Genomic DNA, 24,239 nt, shown 5'->3' with positions numbered 1-24,239 from the left:
AATGTTACAGTGCTGCTGAAGTAAATAATTAACTAACAAAAATATAGCCATTCTCTAAACACACGCGCACCTTGAATACAAAAGTGATTATTGGCATATTATCATGTGCAATGCTTTTTATCTTAAAAATTTCACATCGTGATTACTATATATAACAATAATTATCATTACGTTAAAAACAGATTACACAAGGTCAAAGGTCATTTATTTGCGAACCTTAGACCTGAGGCTACTTACTGATTTTGTGGTATCATTTCTTAGTCAAGTGAGCGAAGGGTTATAGATACATACCAACACTACACAACAAAATAATGAGAAATGTGCCGAACAACAAGTTTTCAGTGCTTGGGTCAATGGGAGACTTTGGGACACTAGGTGGCAGCAGACTTACCAGGTAAATTGCCATTGTTTACGTAGTTCTGAGCATGCAGACATTACCGAAAGCAATGGATTTTACCTGGTAAGCCTGCTGCCACCTAGCGTCCCAAAAGTCCCCTATTGTCTTTTCGCTCATCCCCAGCGCCTTGCTTTAACCAAAGGCGCTGGGATGGGCAAACGTATCATGCACTGTCATTGGGTTAATAATGCGCAGTCCCATCATGCGTCACACTCACACACTGCACCATATATATATATGCACTGTACACATGACCTACTTCCTGAACAAGAATCTGTGCAAGCGATTAGCCCATCCCAGCGGTCCTGGATAGACTGGCCGCTGGGGATGAGCGAATACTGTCTTTACATACAGCAATGGATAATGTGACAATGTGTACACAGTTACTTAACACTGATACGCAAGAAGCGTCATTCATGTAATTCCTCATTTTGCACTTTTTTTTCTCTTTTTTCCCCCTCCCTGTATTTTAAACAACAACTACCTTTAATGAATACTTTACGGGACAGTTACGCCTTGAAGATTATGTGGTATGTTTATAATTAATTAGATTGACAATCAGTCAAACAAGCATAGCTGCTGTTGGTATTTCAATAAAGGAACACATTTCCTTGGATGGTCGATTTGGTCTTTGAAAAGCATTTGTAACCGTTTTTATCAAATGCATATGGGTAGAAAGTTGTAAAAGTAGAATACAATGATCCTCACAAACATGCCTTGAAAACGCACGGTTTTCCTTTTACCTCATCGACTAACACGGTCGACAATTTATGGGAGTACATTTTTTTTGACTCCCATAAATGGCCGGCCGTGTTAGTCCACAGAGTAAAAGGAAAACCACGCAATTTTGAGGCAAATTTGTGTGGATCATTGTATTCTACTTTTTAAACATCTTTCTGCCCATATCCATTTTATAACAAACGGTTACAAACACTTTTTATAGACCAACTTGTCCGATCGCAACGTGTTCCTTTAAGACCTGTTAGTCTATTGCCTAACATCAGGGGCCAATTTCATAGAGCTGCAAGCACAAAAATAGCGTGCTTATTTTACACATGTTACTGGCAAAAATTTCATGCCATGTACATTGCTTGTGACTGGTATTTAGCTGTTGTTTACTTAGCATAACTTGAGTGGAGTTTGGCCTGATTTTACTAAGCAAGGGTGTTTTTGCTTAAGCAAAATTGTTTGCTTAAGCAGCTCTATGAAATTGGGCCCAGAGGATTATTCAAATCAACAAGTATTTACTCCTTTCCATAAACACTGTCAACATAAGTTAAGTATAACCGCATAGCAGAGTGTAGTTTGAACTACTAATTTTACTAATTTTACTGCTGTGTGGCTAAGTGCCTGCTACTGCTAGAATCTTTTATGAAATAATACAATATTTCTCTGTCATTGTCAACTTGCAATAATATATCTGAATGACTACAACCTACATGTACCACTAACTACCAATACACATGCGATGCTTCGTCAAGTTTATAACTAACAAAGGTTAAAGCCATTGAACACTTTTGGTAAACAGTACTTTCCAAACGCCCACACTTTGTGTATCACAAATTGTAAGTAAAATAACAAACCTGTGAAAATTTAGGCTCAATCGGTCATCGGAGGTGGGAGAAAATAATGGGAAAACCCACCCACATTTCGCCGTGTCATGACATAATAAAACAATTCCGTAATTCTCGATATCGAGAATTGACAATTATTAAAATGTTTTCTCAAAAAGTAAAGCATTTTATGAAATACTATTTCAAGAGAAGCCTTCCACCATTACCTACTGTAAACCCTGTAAATTATTTGGAAATCTGTGAACTTTTTTTCTTTCTTTTCTGTTCCGAAAGTGTATAATGGCTTTAAGTTAAGCATTGCTTTAGAAAAATACATTAACTGAATACTTTCACAATCTCGACAAGAATTGTTACAATTAATACTGGTAAAATGCTAGGGCTATATGAATAAAATCCATTAACAATTTTTCAAATTAATTCAATATCAAATTTGTATTTTACTTTTACGTAACTTTTATTTTCTTGGCTATAATATTTTTTTTATTGACCCGTACACAAAGGGAAATAACAGAAAAGAAGTTTCAGCAAGTACCTTGATAGAAATAAGTGATTAATTTGAGAAGAAACAAAAAAAGGAAAAGAAAGATGGGGGTAACTTTACGTTCATTCAAAGTAGCACGGTTGTATTGAAGTTTGCTACAGTGACCACGAGGGCGCTTCGTCAATCATTTCTATATTCCCCTGCAGCACAAAAGTGTGTATAAATCTGTAATGATATTAGACACGTATTATCTATTTCAGCATAAATGCTTCTACACCTGGAAATAAAAAAACGCAGTAATTATTGACCCCAAAAATTCACTTCGCTATACAAACAAACATTTCTGTTACCTATTAATTTTGATTGTTACCCATTTCTGTTACCGTAAGGTTTGATACCAAGTCCCAATTTCACAGAGCTGCTTAAGCAAAAAATTTGCTTAAGCACGAAAATCGCGTGCTTATTTTACACATATTACTGGCAAAAATTTCATGCCATGTACATTGCTTGTGACTCATATTTAGCTGTTGTTTACTTTGCATAACAATTGAGTGGAGTCTTAGTCGGTAATCTTATTTTACAAAGCAAAGATTTTTTTTGCTTAAGCAAAATTTTTTGCTTAAGCAGCTCTATAAAATTGGGCCCAAGTGGTATAGCGGAAATCACAGCCACGTCTTTTTATGAGGGGTGCATGATTCAGGCATAGGAAATGATGTGCCTCATAATGGTAATCTCAACAAAACTGTGCAAGTTAAAAGGACACGTTGCCTTGGATCAGACGAGTTGGTCTATAAAAAGCGTTTGAAACCGTTTGTTATGAAATGCATATGGTTAGAAAGATGTTTTAAAAGTAGAATATAATGATCCACACACATATCACTCAAAATTGCACGGTTTTCCATTTTTTACGTCGCGAACGAACACGGACGGCCATTTATTGGAGTCAAGTCAAAAATTTGACTCCCATAAATGGCCGACCGTGTTAGTCGACGATGTAAAAAGAAAACCATGCACTTTCGAGGCATATTTGTGTAGATCATTGTATTCTACTTTTACAACATCTTTCTACCCATATCCATTTGATAACAAACGGTTACAGAACACTTTTCAAAGAACAACTCGACCGATCCAAGGCAATGTGTTCCTTTAAAAGAAGCTTATTCAGTGCAGGTTATGGTTTGGAATCATTATTTGTGCATCTTTTGTTCACCGATCTGTTTCATAATATTCTAAATATTTATGAGATTTTTTTGTGCGAGATTTACAGAAACTATTGATGAACACATTTCGAGAAAGTGTCAGTAGGATAACACACCGTACAAAAACAACAAATTAAAAATATTTCAGTGGAGTGAAACTACAAGGGCTGAGGAGATAAACTAGAGACAATCTAGTAATAGACCAAAGTTGCGTTACAATTTTGTATGGGCTTACAAAGCGTCGGCAATAGTTATGGTCAACAGAAAACAAGATACCAAGCCAAAATACAATGTATTGTATGCTTTGGTTGGTTCCCTGTTGATTGTTTTGCATTAGTTTCCGCACGGCATCCATAAGAATGTGGATTCTGAAAATTGCAAATGGACTTAATCCTGAAGTAAAGACAACATTGTCTGACTGTATCAATTTTTGAAAGACCTGTTTAACCGTTTGTGGATAAACTTTCAACTTGTGATCGGGGGGATAGCTTGTAGGCAGGAGAACAGAAATAAAGATGACATTTGATAATAAGTAATAAATACCCTGTATGGCATCCTATAGGCAGAGCGCTTAAATGCTTGATCCCTTTATTTGTACGATCAATTTTAATTGAAAGGTTTCTTTCCTCTACCCCCTCCACCCTCTAGACCTTGTGGGGGAACTCCATACGCCCGTTGTCGTGGTTGTACGCCACGCTGTATCCGCCGTTCTGCAGTGAGGGGTACATGGGCGGATAGTTGGGGTACGGCGACCCCCTATTGATCCCATTCATACTGTGCTGGTGTGGGTGTGTGTAGCCCTGCTGCGGCAGGTGCTGGTGAGAGTGCTGGTGGGGGAGGGACCCCATGCCGTTCATGCCGTTCATGCTGCCGTTCATGCTGCGATCAGCGGCGCTGCCATTCATCCCGTGCAGGCCTTCATACATCCGGCTGTGTAGTCCCGGCATGGGATGCATCCCCCCAGGCATGCCGTTTGTCGTCGAGGCAGAGGACGAGTATGAAGAGTAATTGGAGTTGTGGGATGGGTAGGAACCTGGCCGAGGAGTTGGGGGTGTTCGGTACTGCTTGGAGTCGTCGTCTCCACCTTTCCGGCAGCAGCAGCAACACGCGATGCAGGTGATGAAGATGATTAGGATGAGAAGGCCTATGGCACCACCGATTGTTGCCACGACACCAAGGCCTAATCTCTCTATCCCGATCTCAATGAAGTTACTTGGTTCTGGAAACAGAGAGAAACAATCCTGTTAGATAGGCCCTACATGTTGTAAATTTGTATCCTATTTTAATTATCATGGCTGGCAGAGCAAGGTTTCTGACACTTTCAGGGCGCCATGATGAGCAAGATCTACTAGGCAATATCATAGAGTGGTGCTTGGTAGGCATCATGCAAATTGAACAGCTCATTGTGTGTTGGAGTTGATTTTGACTGGTGTTTGTTTGGTACTACTGCTAAAAGTTTGTATGGTTTATTTTTTTGAGTAATTACCAATAGTGGCCAGTGCCTTTAAACATATCCCCCAGTATCCATTAAGGATCCTGTGCACCCTTTGCAGAATAAGCAGCCCCGACCTCTAACCAGTGAAATTCTTAGTTTCTAGTCTTACCTGCCATGCACAATGCATGAGCTTCATCTGAGTCGTCATTACAGTTAGGGACACCATTACATGTCAGTGCTTCATCGATGCACATACTGTTGTCAACGCAACGGAAACAGTCATCTGAGCCCTCTGGGAAATACACAAAAATAGAAACTCCAAATTAACAAAGTCAGTCATGGACAAAGGTTTAATATGATCTGGTTAATTGTTCCACAATGAAGGAGTTGCAAAAGTAAACGTTCTCTCACCACAACTATAACACATGATAACTGCTTGCTGAAAGAAAATGTACTGTACAAACAATAGTTACAATGGAAACAATAGTTACCATGGAAACAACAATTACAATGGGAACTCTTTTTGTACTAAACAATATTACTATACCTCACACACATTCATGACTGAGAGTCGGGTTCTCACAGGTCCATTCAACATCACGTGCCAGTTGAGATCTTTGCTACACATGTATCTGCTGTACCAAGCGCACGCACCAGTATTCACACACAAGGTAATGCGCTTGACAAGTAGACTAACGCAAGCTTGGACTAACGCCCGAGCAGCTCGGGCTTAAGTCTACACTGTACTTGTAATGCGCACAGGCCTGGAATTTCACCTTTGAAAGGGGAAGGCCATTTTTATTTTGCAAGGTGAACTTCCATTGGAAAATCTTTAAGTCAATGGGAAACTGTTGAAGGGGCACTAAGGCCAAAACCTCTGTGGCCTGCGAATTATTCCAGCCCCCGATTTCACGAAACTCATCGCAAGTAGCGACGCATCGTAGAGTTTGCGACCTCAAACCAGCCGAGTTCTACAATCCATTTCACAAAACGCGTCATAAGCGTGACGAGTCGCAACTCAAACCATGTTCACTCGTAATAAAAACAACCCTTTGTCTGCGGCTGTTTCATGTTGTACACAACTTGTTCATGAAGTAGTCATGTATAATAGTTCATTCAAGATGGCAGACACTCCGTTTTGGACTCAGTATTGTTTTTTTTTGGTTGGTTTGTAAAATTGTAGGCCTGCTTTATTTGTTTAGTTGTTTTAGTTTGAGTGTGTTCGTTTTTTACATGTGTTTTTTTTCTTTTTTTCCCCGTATTTTTTTGGAATTTTTTGGAGGGGGGGGGGGGGGATTATTTGTAAAAAAAATCTAGTATCTTCCAGATTTGTTCACGGAAATTACGTGTGGTAATTTTTGGTCCTTTAATGCATTTTGTGCGTAACCAAATGAAACATCGCATTCTTAAGACGAACCTTGGGTAGTTGTTACTCACGACGTGTGCTTCCTCGTTGTCAAGGAACTTGCGACGTATCCGACGCATCGTAACTTTTATGAAATCGTTTTTATACGCATCACAACTTACGACGTGTAACCGGTCGCAACTTGCAATTGCCGCGCATCACAACGTTCATAAAATCGGGGGCTGGCCAGTGCGCATTTACCAAGTGCGTGACCGGTCAGCCCGGGGGGATAGTCTACTTGACATGCGCTTTACGATCATGGAACTGTTCCCCGGGTATTGTACACATGTGCGTACATCGCTCTCGCGACATCCAACATATGAACAAACACATCATGATGCACTTTATCTCCCAGCTGTCATTTCCCCTTGCTACAAATACTATTGTTCCTGTTTCTGCATGAAGTACAGTAAAATATATATAACATGGTTTATTTCGGGTGAACAGTCAATATGAGCTCCCCTCGTTATCGGAAGTTGACAAACTACGTAGTTCCCTCGGGAAATAGTTTTTGCCGAGAAAACTGTTTGCCAACTTTCAATACCTGGGGAAGCTACCATCAACTATTCACCTTTAAACCAGCATATTTGTAAAACTTATTTTCTATATTTCAGATCCCAAGATAGGGCTTGGCTTACCCTGTGGGGGCTTGTACGAGGTGTAGACTAGTTTGACACCAGCATCCGCTGAGCTGATGCCATCTGTAAGGAATCGAATGGTCACCACATTGCTGTAGGACTGGTAGTCTTTTGGGAAGATGCCTGTGCCTCCGCAGTATGTCATCTCTGGCTGGAGTATTTCATTCTTGATCACGTAGATGTTGCCTGACTCATAGACCATGAACCTAGTACACAGGGAGAGTATTTGAATGATTTGAAATGGGGTGGCAATACTTTTACTTTGTCTGACATTGTAATGTGGATGCAAATAATAAGTCATGCTAATAAAGTTGTAAAAACTTAAAGGCAGTGGACACTATTGGTAATTACTCAAAATAATTATTATCATAAAACATGTCTTAGTTATGAGTATTGGGGAGAGGTTGATAGTATACAACATTGTGAGAAACAGCTCCCTCTGAAGTGATGTTGGTTTCCAGAAAGTAGTAATTTTCCACGAATTTGATTGCAAGACCTCAGATTTAGAATTTGATGTCTCGAAATCAAGCACTGAAATGACACAACTTCGTGTGACAAGGGTGTTTTTTCTTTCATTATTATCTCGCACCTTCGATGACCAATTGAGCTCAAATTTTCACAGGTTTGTTATTTTATGCATAGGTTGAGATACACCAAGTGAGAAATCTGGTCTTGGACAATTAACATTCCATTGTCTTTAACATTATCAACCCCCCAAAAGGCTAACACAAGGAAAAATACGGTAGCACTATTCCCAGACATTGAGTTTTTAGTGAATTTAGAAAAACGTAGGCTTATAATCAGCAATTTGTGAACAGTAGGTAGAAAGTTCAATTGAATAATAATATGACGAACATAAACACCCTTACAATTACACATCTCTATATTTTAATGTACACTTCTGGTTTGGACAGGGAGTGCAGGGTCGAACCAGGTCACTAAAATATATAATGAACTCTATCACAACCTCACTCCCAGAGGTAATCGATCTCACCGTGCCATTTTTTCCAAGCATGCACTGCTCAATCATAACCCCTGGAATTGGCAAATTTAAATGTGCTTTATGCTAGCGAGCCATAAATGAGCTTACATGTACTCATTATTTGATGTTTTCTATGCGCGCACGCATGTTTTTCGTCTTAAAGAATGTTTTTGTTTTTGATTAAAAACATCATGTTGTCATACAAAATGCGGGCGTGATCAGCATACAAATATCTTATAACTACGCGCGCACGCACTTGACATCTAGCGCATTTAACAAATTTTCTGAGCCAATCAGCCTTGTTTCCCAGTACATCCCTTCCAGGGGTTAGTGGTGAGAGGTATCGATACGGCGCGCTGCCCATGGTAGCGAGGCTGACTCTATCAAGTCTGGAAGAACAAAATTAAAATGCATTGAATAGCAAGCATGCTACATACATGTAAGCATACACATGTACATGTAGCATTGTAGCATTATATATTGGATACTTTATAAAGTGGTGTATTCTGTACCATACATGCCATAAAGGAAGTTTGAATGATATCCCATATTTACTCTGGTCATACATTATTGCTGACTGAAATTGTTTCACCGGCAGCCATTTTAAAAATATGACCAAGCAATGTGCACGGCTTACACAAGATCTCACGTCTCTCACTCAGTAGTGTAATCAAATTCCTATCAGAGTATTTAAAAACACCATGAAATGATGTTCGGTGGTAATGTGGTTAATAAAACAAAAAAATTGTGCAGGTTTTGTCAGTGGTTTTGGGCATTAAATTTTAATATTCACACTGATCTAACATGGATACAATAGGCTACATGTACAGTATTTCAAGGGAAAAACAACTGAACTGTGAGCGCAAAGCCAGAACGCTTGAGGGCGAGAAGCCTGCTTACCACAATTTATCTTTAATTAAAATGTAATACACTACAATCTGGCTGTTCGGAATGGTTTTGTCTTTGATTTTATGAACTTCATTTTAATGAATATAAAAAAATTTAAAATAAAAAGGTGGGGGTGGGGGGTAAAACAAAAAAGGATTTCCGTTTAAAACTGAGAAATCACATTCCTGACTACATGTAGTTTATTCAATTGCAAGTTTTAAAAGCAATTCAACAAAGTCGGGTCCTCATTTTGTTTGTCTGCTGTTTTCTTGATTTGTGCAAGAAATATTTTTTCTTTTCAGGATTACATAATGAAGTATACTCGTATTACAAGATAATTAATGCCAGGCTCATACAAAAACTATCACGACCCTGCACAATAACGCACCCTCCCGGCTACAGATGTCAAATTTCAATCAAATGGACCCATTTTAATGATGCTAAATGAAGGCTTTGAATGATACTGAATGAAGGCACTTGACAATGGTGCCCTTAGAAATCAATATGAAGCCTTCACTAGCACGCCTTACTAGCATCGGTCCGGTCCTTCATCATCTTGAATTATATTAAACGATCAGTTCACACAGACCAATGCCAATGAAAACATCTGATTGAAGGATTGACTACGAACTCAAATTATCATAATTGTTCCTTCACGACAACCATTTTTATTTCGCAGGCCGTTTCTCACAGCATCCACACGTATACGTGTACGTACAGTACAGTCCTGCCCCAATAAGTAAACACTGAATCATGCCCTGCCCCGCTTATTAAAATGTCTCTGCCTACGACTCAACGCTGAACCCTGAATCATCATCTCCTTGGGGGTGCAACCACCTCAAAATGATGCAGAATACATGCACAGAGTTATTAGCATAAATGCAATTTACATCCAGATGTATTCTAATAATCCAATTGGCGCTTTCATTGAATCATTTACTAGCATAAATGCATGAATTGAGTGTATGTCAATCATCATAAAATATCTGGTTGGTTGTGCATGGTCCTAGAAGTAGAATTGAAACAAATTTTGATTTGGGTATTCTGTCCTTCATTTTTTGATGAACCATTTCAATTTGGAAAGATCCTGTTACTGTTGGAAAATAGTCTTTGGCTGCAATGGTAGAAGGATTCAAATGAACAATTTCAGGGGTTGCCCTTAACTTTTTTTTCAACTGGCCAGCAGGACCAGTTGGCTTGATTTTTCACTGGTCTGCCAGGTTTTTTACTGGTTCGTAATTTTTTTTTCTTTTTTCTAAACTAATAGTATACTGTTGTATACCAACTGCTCGATTTCCGATCGTCGCTATTTCAAAACTCAACATGAATTGCAACGTCAACATGTTATTGTGTTCGAAAGGGGGCTCATTAATTTGAGAGAATTTTTAAAAAAAAAATGTAACAACAATAATATTATTAAAATTAATTTAAAAACAGGTCAAATTATTTGTAAGAGCAAATTGGAAAATTTAATATTGATCTTTATTTAGGTAGTTTTTTTAGTCCAGGGTTTATTGTAAGCACTCGACATCAAAGTATTCCTAGTAAGAAGATCTTTGTTATGACAAAAATTAGTGTTTTACTAAACAAACAAAAACACTTTAAAGTCGACTGTTAAAATATCATTAAATTTTTATGTATTGCCTTCAAATCTACGGTAAGGAGGGTTACGTGCGATCGCTCAAGTTATTTTATCATGTATAAACATTGCCTATTATTGTAGATTTAATAAGTATTCATAAACATAATACATCTACCGAAGTTCCCAAAATCTTCTCACTTTCGTCCAGAAAAAGTAAACCCCCAACATAAAGTAGACATCAAAGTAATTGCAACATCCAGTGAAGAAGCCTATATGAGTTTTACGGTATTTTTTTCAATTATGTGTATGGAATGGTCGGTGCCGGCGTCTGTTTTGTGAACAAATTTGTCATTAAAAAAACGTTTTTAAAAGCAGCAAAAACAACCGCGCCTTTGTTTAACAAATGATTGCATTCTAGAACCCAAGTCTTCCTTGAAATCAACCTGCACAAAACCCCAAACAACCGCGCATTGTGTGACCAATAAAACCATGGAGCAATAAACTAGATCGCCCACCAATCGCCCCGCAAAAAAAGAACAAAAAAACCCCAAATAACAACAAAATTAAACAAAATCAGGACGGAAGAACCTTACTAAACACAATTAAATACTTTGTTTTGCTCATCAAGAGTGTCCTAACTTGGTAATTGTTGTTGAATGAAGCCTCACTGTCTCGTTTTTCGTAAACACGCTAGACTCTTATTCCCACACGGAAATGTGCTCTGTTGACGACCATGCTGCTGCTGACAGAATGTGTTTTGCTTTGTGGTCTTTTGTCAAGGCGATTGAAGCTAGTTTTGTAAGCTATCGCGTACTTTCACCAATAGAGGGCGTCTATTCTCACGCTATCGAATATTCTGAAAAGCCCTCTAGCGTTCAATGTTTCTTACACTTATTGCCACACGTGAACTAATACGAAGACTTGCATGATGGGATTTTGTGCTGTGTAAGCGTGATCGTCGGAAGTTTGCTAGCGTTAAGCGGCACTTCGAGTGATTTTTTTACGTTTTATCCAAACCTTGAGTGAATGATTTTACGTTTCATTCGAGTCTGAAAATAGTAAAAAAAATAATCATAGTTCTGTAGTACCGCTGCCAATATTTTTGACTGGTCAGCCGGACCAGTTGGCAAGGTGTTTCAGCTGGTCCGCCGCGATTTCTACTGGCATTTGGCCAGCGGACCAGCGTTAAGGTCGAACGCTGTATTACGGTGGTTCCCAAAGTTTACATGTAAGCAAGGTTTCCAAGGTAAAATAAGTGTTACTGTTGAGGTGCGCTTATTTCCTAATAGATAGTCCTCATGAAAGTGGTGGAAAAACAACAAGTCTCCGACCTAATGTTAGATGAAGTGGTAGTGCTACAATGTACATATTATACATAATACAATAACCAATCCTTGAAGGTCAAAAATTGTACCCCAACTTTTCAGATGAAACTTCAGTTAAGTTTCAAGCAGTTCAACACTGCAAAGTATCAAGTCCTAACTAATGTATGTATTTTGACACCAAGTACACATACGTTGTACATTGTAGGCCTATATTTACATGGTTTTCCTGGCTGCAACTTGGTTTTTTTCTCTTCCGAATGTTTCTGTCAAACATTTGGGAGAGTTAGTGATGAGGAAGGCGGGAGAAACCACCTACAACGCCCCCCCCCCCCCCCCAAAAAGAGAATGTTTGTAAAAAAAAACATTCAGCCCAGCTGAGATGAAGGTATTCACACTCCTTTGTCATGCTCTGAAGGTAACGCATGCCTCTGTCATGCCTGTTGTCTACCCGATGGTCAGCAGATGTCGTTCAGAATGCTTTTAACTTAAAGGACATTTGATGTTCTCTTTTGGGAATTTGTGAATTTGATTTAGAGTGAAGTAAACAAAAAATGTCAAACTTAAAGAGGTAGGCCTATCGGCTGTTATTTGCACATTTTTGGCTGCAGTTCGCATCAGACCGACACTACCTTGTGCATGAGCGGAGAACCCACAAACCTAATGATCTTAGATCCAAATTAATCTAAGAAGCTTAATTTAAAACTTTAAGGATACCCCGTTTTACCTTTACTCTTCTGAGGTGAACAGTACTACAGAAAGTAGGCATACATAATTCATGTATGAGCGCCAAATAACTAAACTAAAACTTAAATATGAAAGTTTTTACTTTAGTAAAAAAAAAAATTAAACCAATCTCGCTTGTACTGATTCGTACATATTACATGAAACTAAACTTGTCCCAATTTCGAATTCCAGCAATTGTGCATTGTATCTGGATAGGAATTTAATATGACCAACATTGGTGTTGGCCCCCAATAAATGCAGTCTCACTTTCTGGTCCACTCTGTCTGTCCCTGCAACTGACAAAAGAGCCAGCTTTTAATTAACTCTTTCATTAAAACAGAAGTGCAGTGTAATTAGTTGCTACTTTGGATAATAAGCAAGCAGTTGAGATAAAAGACAATGGACACTATTGGTAATTGTCAAAGACAAGTCCTCTCACTTGGTGTATATCAACATAGGCATAAAATAACAAACCAGTGAAAATTTTAGCTCAATTGGTCATCGAAGTTGCGAGATAATAATGAAAGAAAAAACACCCTGTAATCACACGAACTTGTGTGCTTTCAGATGCTTGATTTCGAGACCGCAAATTCTAAACTTGAGGTCTCGAAATCAAATTCGTGGAAAATTACTTCTTTCTGTAAACTATGTCACTTCAGAGGGAGCCGTTTCTCACAATGTTTGATTACAACAACCTCTCTCCATAACTCATTATCAAGTAAGGTTTTTAATGCTAATAATTATTTTGAGTAATCACCAATAGTGTCCACTGCCTTTAAAATACCTTACATTTACACTTTCATTAATTCAAGAAAACCTCATTCACACAATTTGTGAGCTGAAAAATTGATTTTCAAGGATGTTAGAATTCAGAACAACGGTCATCTTCAATCTGACATAATGTCCATTGTACAGACATACAATACAAGTGCATAACGAAATCAGAGTTTTTCTTGCATTACTATTTGTCTTTTCTAAAGGAATCAATACTGTCCCTTTATCTTCGAAGTATGCAAACAACAAATGACCTTTCAGTCCTAAACTATGTACATGGTGCAAACCAAAGCCTAGTGCAACCAAAAAGAAATGATGTGCAACCATGGGAAAAAAAAACATGGACAGGCCATGAAAGGGGTCTCCCAGTAAGCTAAAGATCCTTGGGTTTGGAAGTCCAAACAAGAGAGCTAATGTATGATAATTGTTCAGTATGTGGTCAAGTGTTAAATGTCTGGTGTGCAGTGCCCAATTTCATAGAGCTGCTAAGCACAAACATTTGCTTAGCATGAAATTTCTCCCTTGATAAAAACAGGATTACCAACCAATTTTCCACGTGACTTTTAGGATTTATAAGCAAACATCAGCTGAAGACCATTAACTGGCAACATGAAACAAATGGACATTTTGGTGGTAATCCTGTTTTTATCAAGGATGAAATTTCATGCTAAGCAAATTTTTGTGCTTAGCAGCTCTATGAAATTGGGCCCAGATGTGGTCTTCTCATCTATCACGTCTATTGCCAAGAACCATTGTGTACAACCCACATCCATGAACCCACAAAGCATTATTGAACAAATTGCTCTCAACCCACATGAGTGAATGCACTGCAATCAGGGAGTAGGGAACTTTTTACCAAGCTGTTAGGGCTTTTAAAAATAATGTATTCTGTAGTTTTTACATTAATGACTCTCTCGATACACATGTGTAGCCAAGTGGGGGGAATACAATTTATGAAGGAATAACCTATTAAAGGGAAACTGACTGGGTATCAGTTAAATGAAACCCCAACTAATGGCTGTAGAATAATAAGGTCTTTGACCTAGACTTCACAAACCTGTCAGCATCAGAGCGGCATTGGTTGTGCGCCCTGTCAAATCCAGGCGCCAGGTCAAAATAGTCGAAGCGTATGTTGATGCGCCGTCCGGGCTGTGTGTTGATTGTAAATGTACAGTCCTTGTTACCCGTGTACGGAACACTTTCTACGTTCATGTGTGAGTAGACCCTCCCCGAGACATCACTGACGTTTTTGGGCAAGCACATAAAGGAGGGGTTAGCATCTTGAATATATGCTGTGGAAATAAGGAGGAAAAACATTTGTAAATAACATAGACAATTTCCTTTTAAAAGGTAATGCTACCAATAGTTTCACTATGTACAGTACATACACCTGTTCACCGAAAAACACTCTTGAAATGCCATAGCACAAACTTGACATGTCCAAAGGCTGGTAAATTTGTCTTAATTTTTAGAGGGGCTTGGGTGAAGTTAAACGGTTGGGGGGGGGGGTGGTGGCAATGGTACATTCTGTTCATAGAACCATAGAGAAAACAGAACACTGCTGCTCACATACCAAAAACCTGTGAACAAGACCACATGTCCATCCTTACACAACTTCAATGGCTGTAAAATTACATTGCACACATGGAAAGCTATGGATGACAACTCGACCTCCATTACACATTCTTTAAAGACAATAGACACTATTGGTAATTGTCAAAGATCAGTCTTCTCACTTGGTGTATCTCAACATATATGCATATCAATAACAAACCTGTGAAAATTTGAGCTCAGTTGGTCGACGAAGTTGCGACATAACTATGGAAGAAAAAAAACACCCTTGTCACACAAAGTTGTGTGCTTGCAGATGCTTGATTTCGAGACCTCAAATTCTAAATCTGAGGTCTCAAAATCAAATTAGAGTAAAATTACTTCTTTCTCGAAAACTACTTCACTTCAGAGGGAGCCGTTTCTCACAATGTTTGATACTATCAACCTCTCCCCACTACACATTACCAAGTAAGGGGTTATGCTTATAATTATTTTGAGTAATTACCAAATAGTGTCCGATGCCTTTAATCTAAACAAACCTGTATCCTCTTTAAAACAGTCCCCAAACCTATGTAGTCCCGTACTGTTTACAAGGAGATCATGCTTTTTCAGATTATCATTCTCAAACTCTGGAACTCTAAATCCATAATCCAAGCTACACGTGTATTATCTAGTACATTTTCAAAAGCATTTCTTAACACAAACTCTCATTTATGTATGTTGTGTTTATCCACTTGTTTTTGTTTCTAACCAATGCACTAAATTTACAATTACACGAAGGTTGTTAAATGTAAATGTAGTCCTACATGGAAATTGGGTGTTGGGTAAGGACTTCCCTAATCCCCTTTTTCATATTAAACCCATAATTCCAATAATCCAGCTTGTTAAGTTGTTAGTCCATGAATACGGCAGAATTCATCTTCTTCAGTTGCATTATAACCAGGATCAATCCGCTGATACTGATTGTTATTTTCACTGCAAATCCCAACCCCATTGGTCTTTGTGTACTCAGGTGTCCCTGCTGTGTACAAAAACAGAGTAGAGAATTGGTAGCTTGGTAAAGCATGATGACCAATGACCCCCTAAGATCTCCCTGCTTAAAGGCAGTGGACACTATTGGTAATTACTCGAAATATTTATCAGCATAAAACCTTACGTGGTAATGAGTAATGGGGAGAGGTTGATAGTGTAAAACATTGTGAGAAATGGCTCCCTCTGAAACGACGTAGTTTTCGAGAAAAGTAATTTTCCATGAAATTGATTTCGAGCCCTCAAGTTTAGAATTTGAGGTCTCGAAATCAAGCATCTGAAAGCACACAACTTCGTGTGACAAGGGTGATTTTTTCTTTCATATTTATCTCGCAACTCCGACGACCAATGGAGCTCAAATTTTCACAGGTTTGTTATTTAATGCATATGTTGAGATACACCAAGTGAGAACATTGGTCTTTGACAATTACCAATAGTGTCCAGTGTCTTTAAGACACAGGGGAGGGGTACAAACAGGGGAATACAAATGAGAAATGGGAAGTCCAACCCACATGAGAAGCTTACTGGAATGCCTTGTACTATGTATAGGAATGCTGGTAGAAATAGAGTGGTTAAATTGTCCATCAATCAATCTCTTGGTTCACAGATGGTGTACATACATTGTAGAACTAATTATGCTAGTGTATGGCTACACTGCAGGTTGTACACTTTATGTACAGTGCACTACAAACAAGAATGTTGTAATGCCCTAAAGCAATAGTACACTGATGATGTAGAACAGCACGGTCTGGTACTCTTAAATTAATTGCATTATTCTAGTACTATTAAATATGAAGTTCAAATAGTAACTTTAAAGTGTAGTGAACATAATACACGATGTAGCCTTAGAGATCAAGGCATTCTTACAAAACAGTACATGGATTGAACAAACAACAACATCGAACAAAATTGAAGTTGAAATAAATTTATAATCTTTCTAATCCCTTCATATTCCCTTAAAAATAGTGGATATTACCCTAACAAAGCAAGCTTAAAGACACTGGACACACTAATGGTAATAGACTGTGCAAGTCACGCCCATATTGTGGTCCCAACCTTTTGGAGTTTTACGTTGGGGAGATTTCAATTCGGCCATGACTTTAGTTTAACGTAACTGATGACCATAAAAATTGCATATGTTATTGGAAATGTAATACTAATTAACAACATATTATAAAAGTACAAATAAATTCAACAAAATAACGATGAAAAACCGATATGACAAGTAAGAATTTTAGCCCATCTCTGATTGCACAAACCTTACGAAGACGCTTGTTTTGTTCGTGAGGGGTGAACAGCCTTTTCATGTGTCATTTAAGCATCAGCTCCCCCTTAAAACTGCATCACACATTAATCTAACGCCCTCGCGAACATTGTGCGCCCGCGTAAAACCCAGCTTTTGATAATTTCACAATCGGGCGTAGATTGGCAACAGGGGTTTAAAAAAATTTCAGATCAAATAAACATCCTTGTCCCAGAATTTTCCTTTTGCCTATTATACATAAACTATAATCATATAATCGATTAATTGCATAAATGTTTAAAAAGCCAAAACTAAATTAAACAAGCTCTAGTGAGTATTTTTGTTATTCAAATTTGGTATTTAGAATAATTTAAAGCAAAATTTTATTTGATAAAAACAAGTTTTTTGTTTGTAGTGTTTTCTCGCTCTGGTGCGCGCGAGACTTGCACAGTCTATTGTCAAAGACCAGTCTTCTCACTTCCTGTATTCTCATAATGCATAAACTAACAATACTGTGAAAATTTGAGCTTGATTGGTCGTCGAAGTTGCGAGATAATAATGAAAGAAAAAACACCCTTGTCCAGCGAAGTTGTGTGCTTTCAGATGCTTGATTTTGAGACCTCAAAATCTAATTCTGAGGTCTTGAAATTGACTTTTCTTGGGGGAACCATTTCTCACAATGTTTTATGTTAAGGTTTAAGGTTTTATGCTAGTAATTATTTTGAGTAATAACCAATAGTGTCCACTGCCCTTAAATGTAAATTATGCTCTTTTTTCTCCCAAACATAACAACACCAACATTACACACAGTAATGTATTTTGCTGGAACTCTTTGAACGTAGCATGATTTGTCGAAAAACACTTGTTCACAACCATCAATTCCACATCTATTCTAAGAAACAAAGGACAGATTCATGAGCAAGACAAAGGGTTCTTCAGACTGCTCTCTGGCCTACCCTTGAATAACCAAAAAACGCCCCAAGGAATATTAAGGCATAGTTGTGGTAGAAGTAGTGTATTTGTGAATAATCTTGCCCGACGTTGACCAAGACATTTACGCTCTCTGCCTCTACCCCGACCGCTTCGATGAGTCACACACAGTCATCCACCATGGCAGCATAAGTGCCTTTCTAATGCTAATGAGGAAACATGAATCCTTCAGGCAAGAAATGTCTGTAACAATTGAGTTTGTTACTGAGGTGTCGATGGAGGAATATTATTGACAAAAATGTATGGCGAGATCAGACACAATAATTTACCCTTTTTGTTTATTTTCAGTAAAATACTTTCACTTAACAAATTTTGATTATAATATTTAGGCCTACACCAAATGAAAATCAAAGTAGTATGAAAATCCATGTTGAAGGATATCCTGACATACATTAAATCCTTTGAAATCAAAATACCATTTAGCGATACAACATCAGACTGTCCACATTATAATAATTTTTCAAAGTAGGAAGTAATTTTAGGATCAGTGCCAACAATTTACTTTTGTTTTTGAGTCCTATTTGTTTTTTTCTACACAAAGACAAATTGTATAAATTTATTACAATTTCACACAAAAAATTAAGAAGAAAAAAAAGAAAATCTTCTTGAAATGACAGGAAATCCAAATTGAAACCATCCCCCTTCTTATGAATGTTACAATTTATATTTCCAAGAGGGTGCACAACACACTGAAGTAAAACTAGTGAACAAAGTATCTCCCTGATGTCCGCCGGCCCTTAAAAATCCTTGCTCTTTCCTACATGCAGGAAAATAATTCCAAGCCCAACCAAGGCGTCAGGCAACCTAGGTCAGGGAGGAAAAACAATAAGCCGGTGGGAATCTACCCCTTGGTTATGTTAACACATCCATGGGACGAACTAGAAATTCAAAACAGCGTGTCTTGTTTTAGCTGCTGGGTTGAATAAATGCATACACCATTACGTCGATATTTCTTTCTTAAAGGTGTGGGTGAAGTCGATATTTCTTTCTTAAAGGTGTTGGAACAAACCCTGGATTTTTCAAGAGACCTATCTCAGTACACTACAGTAATGCCAATGTCTGATCTAAAATGGGTGCCCATCGGAATTTATTCCCCAATAAAAGTTGAATTTGATCCGAACTAACATGATACATGTATTGCATTTACATTGCTTAAATCTTTTTTGGAGGAAACAGTAAATGGGTACCAATGCAAAACCAAACCTAAAACAAGTAGCCTGCATGCCCCCTATGGTACCGTATAGGGAATGTCTAAACAAACTGCATACCTCTACCCAAAAAATCAATTCAAACAGTTTCAAGGCCTATGAAATTAGGAAAGTAAATGAATTAAGAATCTCGTAAGGGATAGGATGAGTGCATATGTTAATTTTAACATGCCTACAACAGTAAGTAAATTATGCTTGACAAAAAAGCATGAGTACAACAGGGGTAGGCCTGGGGTGCAAGAGTAAACAGGTCTACACAACTGAAATCTAGGTAACCCAGCAGTGATGCCTAAATCAACTTTCCTTGGCACTGCTGGATTAATATTCCAAGCCAAACAAGAGACTCTGGTTTATGTGGCAAAGGATACAAATTGAAGGTTTGTGAGCACAAAGGCTGCTCACCTGCAATGCTTTGACAAAAGCTTGTCAAATTGGACAGCTTGTAATGATGTCAATTGCCGACCCATTGTCCCCGGTGACAATAGACTCAGTTAACCATGAAACCTCAGCCAAAATAAACAACCCTATGTTCATGCTGCTTTTTTTCAAATCCAGCTCTTTCCTTTTTTCTCCCAGTTCTGACTTTGTGATTCTTTCGCTTGAATCCTGAAAGTGCAACGTTCGGTGTAAAAAAGAAAGCATGCTGGATAAATCCACGACTGTAGCTGTACAAACATGCGTATTGTACAAACATGACAATTGGCTTAATAAGCCTACAAGTATGTGACCCGAAACTGAAAAACTGAATTGAAGGTTTTTTCTTCCCTTGTCCAAACATCTGAAAAACTTGGGAGTTCTCTACAAAAATAATGACAAATGTACAGAAACTCAACATTAAAACCAGTACAGTCACAAATCCTTCTCCAATTTACCAAAGTGAAGTTATCAGAAAGACTTATATGCACAAAAAACATCAACATCACAGGGTATCACAATCTTTGTCAAGGGCTGAACGATTTGGTGCATGAGGTAACATTAGGGAACAGGACATTGCCCGAATTAGGCCACACTCTAGCCAAACTAAGAAAAAGAAGAAAAAACCTTTTTACTTTTTCTTCTTCTGGAATAACTCTTCACACACATAAAACAAAAAACATAAAACATGTAAAACAAAAAGGAGACCTGCTGCTTGCAAAATAATGCATTTGCCACTTCATGAAAACGATCAACTCAGTCACAGTCAAAGCATTTAATAATAATAATAAGTTATTTTCCACAAACTTTATTTTGAGACCTGAGCAGATTTAGAATTTGAGGTCTCGAAATCATGCATCTGAAAGCACACAACTTTGTGTGACAAAGGTGTATTTTTCTTTCATTGTTATCTTGCAACTACGATGACCGATTGAGCTCAAATTTTCACAGGTTTGTTATTTTGTGCACATGTTGGGATACACCACTTGAGCAGACTAGTCTATGACAATTACCAAAAGTGTCCAGTGTCTTTAAGTTATACAGCAAATTATGGAGTTACCACAAAAACATTTTGATTTACATGTAATATCAACACACATGTAACAACAGAGACCATCCCAGGCTTTCAAATGAAAAACAAATACATACATGTACTGTCCATGTAGGACGGATGTGCCTTTTCATTGAGTTTATGAAGTGAGTTTTTAGAACAATTTGTGCTTCAATTTTGGGGAACATGAGTAAACAGTAGCCTAATACTCTTTTTTGTTTCCTACTTGTTTGTATTGAAATCAAAGCTTTGTGGTTGGGCAGGAAACATGATGAAGTGTACAGTTCTACATGATTGAGAAAAACCCCAAACTGGGAAAAGAAACCCACACAATCAGGTAGCAACTGAAAACGCAAAGGCTCTACAGTCAGAGGTAGGATGTGAACTGGGGTCCACAGAGTGAAAGGCAAGGGAAGAAAAAAACAAAAACAATGAGCCAACCTGATCCCTAAACTTGACGTGAATCCAACAGCTTTTTTACCAAATTAATATTATATATAACAAGGTTTTATAATAATACTAATGTGCTGCCAACAAATATGTTACTGAATATTTGTTACTAACCTCGCTACCATGGGAAGCGCCCCGTATCACCCGCTAGCTCTGCATACTCAACACATGTACGTCTCTAACACCTGGGAGGGAAACTCCGATCCGTGTCTTTGATTAGCTATCATATACGCGAAAAATTTGAAACGTCGTGCTTCTTCAAAAAGCTCTTTGTGCCGAAACGTGTGCATATAAAGATGTAGGTAATTATATAGGTATTAACTTTGGGTAACATTTCCAGGGGGTTATGATCGAGCCAGGCATGCTGGGAAAAAATGGCGCGACGAGATCGATCACCCCTGGGAACGAGGTTGATGCAGTGCATACTCCAAAGGAATGTGTTGTGTACCCAATGTCTAGTGCTGGTCTACTTGTAAACACACCAACTAAATACGCAGAACACAAACATTTCAATCGTTTTGACATTAAGAAAAAGTTTGGATATTTTGTGCAAAGTGTAGAAATTAAACATTGTTAGTTAAGATTTTTTGAAATGAGGTAAATAGAATTGCAAATGTCAGGCATTAACTGATTTCTTTTTTTTTTTTACAATAAAGCCTAGAAGTTTTCCTTTTGACCAGTTGTGTGTTTTTATTTCCAAATTAAATGAGTTTGTGTGTGTTCGACTCTTGACGTGCGTACAAGTTTGTGTAAGTTTACGAGTTCGTAGGGGGTATGAGTTGACCAATGGGTTGGCAGGGGAATCAAGTTTGCGTGTGTACCACAAGTTTACCTGTGTCCACGCATGGATAGCACTCACAAATGAATTTTTGAGATACGGCTGACTTATATTATTAGTAATAAGATTATAATTATAATTTACACACCAAAACAAACACATACTGTTACCACGAACCCAATCAATCATGTCAATGGTAACCAACCACAATCACTCATCAAGAAATCCATTTCAATTTAGCAAAAAAACAACGGTGCATAATTCATTTATTAAAATAAAAGGATAACTTTCCGTATGGCGCCACCACCTTTTCACTCATTTTGACAAAAAGGGATATCTCATTGAGGTAAATTAGATACTTTATTATTTCATATCGAATGAAAAAGTGGTGGCGCCATACGGAAACTTTTCCAAATAAAAATGTATCTAGTAATTACAATTTAAATCACAAAATCTTTGTTTGGTCAAATGGACCCACACGACCGCACCCTGGCTGAGTGATTGGACGTGGACTACTCAGGTCTCTGATCCGAGTCTGACACACTTCGCAAATTGAATGATGACACATCATCATTCTGCATTGCCTTTTTAACATCCCAACAAAAATCAGAATATTCCTCCTCACCTTGCTGTGTACCATGGAGGTGCTGTATAGTATTACAATAAGTAAAATTTTGTATATACACGTGCAACTTTTTAATATACCCAATCTATCCAAACAATTTTGATAACAATAAAAATTACATCATCCTTCTTTTTGTAAACATTTGTTCAGGTCACTACAATACAATTATAATTAATTACTTAGTAGTACTTTCGGTATACCAGCAAAATAGTCTTTCTTACTGTGACCGGCAAAATATCAAAGTCCTGCCTTACCCTTATCAATAATACCAATGTCATACCAAGTAAATGACCATACCATGAGATACAAAACACACACGTTGTATTGTTGTTTATGTGTTTGTGCAGTCGATAAACCAGTCATGCCAGTTGAGTCAGTGTCAAAAAAACGAACGGCTAGCAATAATGTAAAAAAAAGAGTTAAAATCCAAACGTACCTGGCTCGTATGATTCCAATACCACAGAAGAAACACACGTTGTTAAAATTGCCGACACTAACACTACAAACCATGCCATGGTGGACGGTTAAAACAATGAGAAAACTCCGAAATTGTGTAGTAAAAATCCGTGGATCTCAGTCAGAAAAAAATATGGCCGTTCTCTTTATCAATTACATTGCATAGTCTAGCGTAGTTCGTGTCACACAAAGCGACCGCTTGTTGGTGCACGTTCCTGGCTGTCGTGAAGTGTAAGTTCGTTTATGATAAAAACGTCAGATAAACTATGCGCATTTTTAGCGCAGCGGAAGTGTGTTCCGCAGAGTACCAGCCAAAATGTTCATTCAAGAAAACCACTGAGAAGGTTCAACCAACTAACTCCGGGGTTCAAAGTCAAACTGTTCCAACAAAAGCGCAGTTCCTTCCGCTTAGGTGTTATATGTTTTCGGGATAACCTAATCTAGATAGATCAATTAATTGTAACAATTTTGTGTTTCAAATTCAATACAAATCTACTTTGGAGTATAAAACCATTGAGGTCTACCTCCATGACAAAACTTAATTCTGCTGTATACTATAAAATATATTTTTCAGTGCCGTGTAAGATAATCCTCATAAGCTGAAGGATCCCACAGGAAGTGTTTGCGGTTAACACTTCAGGGTGCTTATAAACCCTGGTCAAAGGTCAGGAGCCCCCACCCGTGCCCCTACATGTTTAATGATATCGACAAAAAAAAAACACCACACAAGTGAAGCCGCCCCCCCCCCCCCCCCCCAATCCGTGAGTATTAACTTAGTGGTTCGATCGCCACACAGGGGGTCAATGGCAATCTTTCATTTTTTTTTTTTTTTTTTTTACTCTTCGGACAAGCAAAACAATAAAACAAGCACAGGCCGTCCAGGGAAGGGCAAAAGTAAAAAAACTGTCATCAAAAAAGATGTGCCCTCCCAGACCTAGCTCATAAAAAAAAAAACATATATACTATATCAATAAACATTCTAAAAAAGCAGTAAAAATTTAAGCAAAATATGGCAAGTAAAAAGCAATAACACAAACGATA

The 24,239-nt window shown here is 38.0% G+C and overlaps 1 protein-coding gene across 1 annotated transcript; it reads right to left on the bottom strand.

Moving 5' to 3' along the window:
• Positions 1-3,531: 3,531 nt before the first annotated feature.
• On the bottom strand, positions 3,532-23,345 carry LOC117289761. Its single transcript, XM_033771026.1, has 5 exons — positions 23,179-23,345; positions 14,461-14,695; positions 7,130-7,335; positions 5,256-5,378; positions 3,532-4,870 (listed from the first exon to the last, which is right to left on the bottom strand). The coding sequence occupies exons 1-5, from the start codon at positions 23,255-23,257 to the stop codon at positions 4,296-4,298; spliced, it is 1,218 nt and encodes a 405-aa protein (XP_033626917.1). The 5' UTR covers positions 23,258-23,345; the 3' UTR covers positions 3,532-4,295.
• Positions 23,346-24,239: the final 894 nt, after the last annotated feature.

Source organism: Asterias rubens, chromosome 4 (genome assembly GCF_902459465.1).
Source record: "Asterias rubens chromosome 4, eAstRub1.3, whole genome shotgun sequence".
In the NCBI taxonomy this organism is placed as follows: Eukaryota; Metazoa; Echinodermata; class Asteroidea; order Forcipulatida; family Asteriidae; genus Asterias; species Asterias rubens.
This window is presented reverse-complemented; position numbering and strand designations above follow the sequence as displayed.

What these genes read in the sequence shown, in the direction of transcription:
- LOC117289761 (XM_033771026.1), bottom strand. Translation starts at nt 23,257, where the DNA reads ATGGCATGGTTTGTAGTGTTAGTGTCGGCAATTTTAACAACGTGTGTT. An exon ending in ATTGGAATCATACGAGCCAG is followed by an intron (nt 14,696 to 23,178) that starts GTACGTTTGGAT and finishes TTATTTCCACAG; the next exon opens with CATATATTCAAGATGCTAAC. An exon ending in CTCGTACAAGCCCCCACAGG is followed by an intron (nt 5,379 to 7,129) that starts GTAAGCCAAGCC and finishes TGTATTTCCCAG; the next exon opens with AGGGCTCAGATGACTGTTTC.